This window comes from Mus caroli, chromosome 13, assembly GCF_900094665.2.
Source record: "Mus caroli chromosome 13, CAROLI_EIJ_v1.1, whole genome shotgun sequence".
Taxonomy (NCBI): domain Eukaryota; kingdom Metazoa; phylum Chordata; class Mammalia; order Rodentia; family Muridae; genus Mus; species Mus caroli.
In genome coordinates, this window is record NC_034582.1 from 71,983,346 (window position 1) to 71,989,345 (window position 6,000).

The 6,000-nt window shown below is 38.4% G+C and overlaps 1 protein-coding gene across 6 annotated transcripts in view; it reads left to right on the forward strand.

The window, feature by feature from the left end:
• Positions 1 to 6,000, forward strand: part of Kiaa0825 (KIAA0825 ortholog) — a 422,676-nt gene that overhangs the window by 199,005 nt on the left and 217,671 nt on the right. For all 6 annotated transcript variants that reach the window (XM_021180151.2, XM_029468200.1, XM_029468196.1 and 3 more), the window contains one exon: positions 308 to 402. In XM_021180151.2, coding sequence (XP_021035810.2) covers positions 308 to 402 — 95 coding nt within the window. The remainder of the gene's footprint in view (positions 1 to 307; positions 403 to 6,000) is intronic.

Sequence of the window (6,000 nt, forward strand, 5' to 3'; positions counted from 1 at the left end):
TTCTCAGAGTCACCCTCCCAACAAAACTCGTGGGGCAAATGCTGTTAACACTTGGAAAAATAATGAATCAAGAAATTGATTTATATTTTTTTAAAAATAATGACTGTATCCCCAAATGGATTTACAAATTAATTGCTGTCTTATTGGAATAAACACCTCCTTCTGTGGACATGATTGATGCTATCTGTCAAAGTCCTTGTCTGAGCCCCCTCCTTCCTAGTTAGTGTATCACAGCTGGGGCTTTAATTTACTGATCATATTAATTCTGATGAATAACTAACAATAGTGTCTTCCCATTTATGAATAGGTGGCCACAGTGACACAGTGCTGCGACTGGTCAAACTTGCTGCCAAATTACCTAGGACTGGATAAGATGACCTTCGGTGCACTACTCAAAAACAGGTGATAAGACTGAGCTCTGGGGCAGGGATGTAGGATGAATGTCAGTTTTGAGAGAAGTGAAAGCATTTTGTTGGCATGGTTATCTCCTGTCTTGTTTCTCGAGTCGCTCATCTTAAAGGACATGACTAAGGTTATAGGTACATCTTCCAAATTCTGTGTCCCATCATGAATAGTTGCAAAATTAGTTGATTCTGTGTTAATTTTAAATATTTTTGACTTTGTATATTGAGTAGTTCACTATTGTACACACAAAAATTACTGACCAGAATGTCATTATCAAAGTATTTCATTGCTTACAGAAATTTCATAAATGCCTGCAAAATGGCAGAGCAAATCAGCTAGTTTAGTCAGGGCAAATGGACACAAGACAGTCAAGATGGGGGTTTTACTTTGGCACTATCTTACTGTGCCTTTGCTTGCCTGTGGTTTTAAACAATTATACACATACACACACTTTTATTGTTCATATGTCAACTTTAGGCTTATAGCTAAGTATGAGAATCATTTTCTGTTTAACCTTTGTGATATGTCTCTGTATGTTGCAAAAATATTGAATATCATTTCCTTAAAAAAATAATGACAAGAACATAGAAGTGTATGATCCTTCAGAAATCTTAGTATGTGTAAGGGAACATCTAAGGGAGATTGAAGAAGTTTCCAAATGAGGATTCATAAAAAACAAACAAACAAAGAAGAAAAACAACAAAAAATTGCCAATGTATTTATTACAAGTAAAAGTTATACCTCAGATATATGGCCACAATAATATTCTAATATTTTGCCTGTAAATTAAGTTTACTCACCTATTAGGACAAAGTTGCAGAAATGACTAGCTTCCTCTTGAATGACATAGCCTTTCCCCCAGCACATAGCCTGATGCCTTTCACTGCTAGTGTTTGGAGGAAGTACTCTGGTCCTTTTTCCAGGTTACATGGAAATGAGAAATGGGTTGCTGAAAGAATGCCAGTTGCCCTCTTGAACCAAATTAGATGGTGTGTACACAATATTACATTTTTATTTGGAAATACACTTGCAAAGATAAGCTTTTTTTCCTAGTGCTATTTGAAAAGTTTTGAGTTTATGCACATTGACCATTATAATTTCCTAATTTTTCCTTAGTTAGGAATTTCTGCTTCTAATCAACTAAATGGTACTCTAGGATCAGAACACCCTTCAAACTGTATCCAAGTCTAGGGAATTTCTGTTTTAGCCCAAATGTTGTATTGTTATCTGTGTTTAATAAGTATATTGTTTAATAATATATATTAGTTACATAACTGGATCTTAAAGTCTACTTCCATGAGATATGTACAAGAGGGAATAGGAGGGAAAACCCTACAAATTTACTCTGGAATAACAGGTCAGAACAGTTCCCTTGAAAGAGACTTAAGAATCTTTAATAAAAGCAGCTAGACTCTCGTGTTAGCGAGAACCTTGGATTTTTAAAGAACGATATGAAAAGCATTCTACTGAAAACTATGAGACATCACAGCAGCAGTGAGCCTAATTGATTCACACTACGATGCTGAGAGACTCCTAGAATAGTGTCAGCAGTCACTTGAGTTATTTTAATCTTATTTATGAGTTTGGATTGATACTGAGGTAGTAAGGAATTGGTTTCTGTTATTTTTTTCCCTAAAACTCTGAAGCACTCTCTTTTGACCTATCTGAAAATGCTGACTTTTAAAAAGTGTTTTGAGTTTTTCAATAGTGTTGATTCTCTGAAAGGTATGTCGTTGAAAATGAGACTGCACAACAATGAACCTTGGAACTCAGGTTCTGCTCACGGCCCAGTGTCGACATGGTGATCCTGCTTGCTTTTGGTGCAGTCTTAGTGCTAGGCAATGCCAAAGGGAAGGGTACAGAGCAACTCGGCTGTACAGACTCTGTTCTTTGCTAATCACCAACTTCACAGACAACTTATTCTTTTTCTGTTCCTTTTCTTGGTAATAATATTGTACTGATTGTGCCTTATGGGCATAAATGAGACTCTGAATGTTGTCTACAGACATAATGCTATGGAGCAAACTGAATTCAATATACAAATATAAACAAGGTTTAGAAACACAGCACTCACATGATTCCTTTCTAAGATGCCTTTGTGACCATAACAGACAAGCATGGGAAAGCAGGACTCCTAGGCTCCCAGGAGCTCATTTTGTCTATGGGTTTCCATAGAGATAAAATGAAATTATATAACTACTTCATGGAGTTGACATGCCAAGAGTGTTAAAATATTTGTAAGTCAGGATACAGAAAGGTGTCTAGAGACAGTTCAGTCAGGTAAGAACACTGGGGAGATGGTGACTACTCTTGTCATGTACGAGGCCCTATTTTTAATTTGCTTCTAAATTAAATAAATATATACATACAGAAATAATTAAATAGTTGTAGCCCCCAAACCAATTTTATGGTAGTTCCAGGCCAGGCTAAGCAACACAGCTACCAGGAAATAGGGCACATGGTTTAGGAGACAACCAAGGAGAAAACCATAAAAAACCAAGGGGACATTCATGAGATAAGGAGTCCACGTTGAATACTTAGGAGGCAGTTTGACAGTATACAAGAGAAATATGGGTGCCAGCTTTTGGCTTTGATTGCATAAGCTGGTTCTATTGCTAATTCCAAAGGCAGAATAAGACTTGTCAGGGATGTGCCCTGTGCTCCATCAGTAGCCTCACATGGGAGGAGCTCTCTCTAATCCACAATACTCCATAGGTTGCCTTCCTCAGGTACCTGGGATGCTCTCTCTCTATTATTTGCTATAGGAAGGTTCCTCAGCAGTTGACAAGAATGCCACCGTGCCATCTCAGGCAAATATTACCTTCTGACAGGGATTATTCTTTCCTTATCACCTACTTTAAAAGACCCTATGTGTCACCCTACATTCTGTTCTCCGTGGTGTTTTAACTCATTATAATCTGAAATCTAAATTTTTATTTATATTATTTTAATCTTATGCTCTACAATAAAGTATAATCTCTATAATATTAGCACCACAGCTGCATTGTTTCAACACTAGCAGCAATGCCGGGGACAGTCCCAGCACATAGTGGGCTCTAGGCAGCACTGGCTAAAATAATAAATGGGGACTAGGAATAGACAGGAAAAAGTTGGCTTCTGACAGGTGAGCACAGGGTGGGATGTCCCTAAATGTGATTCTATATAAATGATCATGTGGGTATATGAAATGTTCTCTGTTAAATATCAAGTAAAAAAAAAAAAAAGATGTCGATGTATATGTATCTTCCACACTTTCAAAATTTGGATAGCAATCAGTTTTGTTATAACCTTTCTGCTCAAAATGTCTACTTTACTTTTATTATTTTTATTATGTGAATTTGGCTCAGATTAAAAGAACAGGAAGCTTGCCTTTACTTTTAATTAATTGGCCATTGCCCTGTCAGCAACAAACCCTACTATTTACTCACTGGTTCATAAGTCTTTTGACACTTGAGTGAAAGAGTCTGTGTCTGTTAAATGACACTAAACCCCAAATGCAGACACTATTGCACATGCCAGCAAGATTTTGCTGAAAGGACCCTGATATGAGGGTCTTCTGTGAGGCTATGCCAGTGCCTGTCAAATACAGAAGTGGATGCTCACAGTCACCTATTGGATGGAACACAGGACCCCCAATGGAGGAACTAGAGAAAGTACCCAAGCAGCTGAAGGGGTCTGCAACCCTATAGGTGGAACAACAATATGAACTAACCAGTACCCCCAGAGCTCGTGTCTCTAGCTGCATATGTAGCAGAAGATGGCCTACTCGGCCATCATTGGGAAGAGAGCCCCTTGGTCTTGCAAGCTTTATATGCCCAGTACAGGAGAACGTCAGGGCCAAGAAGTAGGAGTGGGTGGGTAGGGGAGCAGGGTGGGGGAAGGGTATAGGGGACCTTTGGGATAGCATTTGAAATGTAAATGAAGAAAATATCTAATAAAAAATTAAAAAAAAACCTCTATCGTGGAGTTAGTTGCCAACAGTATCTAGTCTAGCCTTTGCAGATGAATTATGAGTGATTTACTTTCTGAGGAATTCGAAAAAACAGAAGTATATAAAATCTTACAAAAGAGATCCTGAATGTGTATTGGTGATATACTTGTCTCCACTTAGCAAGTTTGCCATTAAAGAAAATAAAAACCTCTTGGAGGTTCAGAAACCTAGGACATCGATCAGTTCTACATATTTCCCGTCAGTGCTTTTGAAGAGGCAGCACTATGGTTGTACACTGATCTTTTGAAGTAATAAAGGTTCTTGTGCCTGCTCCTTACTACTCCAACCTTACCTTCATTCTCTCTCACTTGACAGTAAACCCAGAGCATGGAACCCAGGCAGTGATTGCATTTCTGGAGCGTGCATGGAAGGCATGCTCTGTTCCTTCCTCTATGGCAGAGCTCCAGTTTGCCATTTGATATTGTTTGCCATGTCAGTGGGACAGATTCATGTTGCTTCTCTCTCTTTACCTTATTTACTCAGACGAATTCCCAAGAATTGTGTTGAAAAATGTCTGTGAATACAGTAGAGTGCTGTGCTGTTTTAACTGTTTAAATATATTGCATATGAGTTTGGCTTCAAGTTGAGAAAACACAATTAAATATGATGACAGGAACAGCCGAAGGGGTGGTAGTGGCAGATTTCTGGCTAGTACTTTGGGACCTTTCCAGGTGGACAATAACCATGCGTCTGAGAAGAAAGCAAGATTAGAAAATTTGAAAAAAATCTGTTGATATGTGGATTTGCTCACCTATAATAAAAATTATTAAGAGACTTTACTCTGTATCAAATGATAGTGTGTACCCTACCATGTATAGAGAACAGGAATTATTGTCTCTGGCCTCAAATTGCACAGCCTACACTCCCAAGTGGCCATTAGTAGGCATTGTTGCCATTAATACAATGTTTATAGTGGCTTAAAGCAGTAAATTCCTGGCTCAGCATCAGTCTGCATGGTTATAAAGAACTGGTTTTAAGAGGAGATGCAGATATTATAAATATACAGCTACCAGTTTCTACATGCATTACCTATACCATGGCTTTCAGATTTGGTGTTTGGCTATTTGCTGCTGTTATTGCTGCTGCTGCTGCTGCTGCTGCTGCTACTACTACTACTGCTGCTGCTGTTGCTGCGGCTGTTTGGTTGGATTTTTTGGTCATGTTTCCATTCCACAGAGGACCAATTTCCCTCCTCTCCACCAAAAGGTTTCTGCCTCAGTTATTCTCACCTTGTTTTATCTTCTTAGACAGAAAACTATGCTTCCATCCAGAATTTCTACAGCAGCATGGTGTTTACAAAGAGATTGCCACATATAAACTTAGGATGAATAAATTTAACTCTGGGCTAAAGGTACACTAACCAAACAGACTCATTTATACTCATTCAAACAGACTCTACTTCATACCTGTCTTTCATGTAATGAAAGACAGGTATGAAGTAGATTGCAAAATATTAAATATCATGGCCAAGGTCACAGATATTAAATGGCAACTGGTACTCAAATGGAGCAATCCTTACTTGTGTCTGGTGATTTATATAGTATTTCCTACTCTTGGTCTCCTCTCCTCTCCTCTCCTCTCCTCTCCTCTCCTCTCCTCTCCTC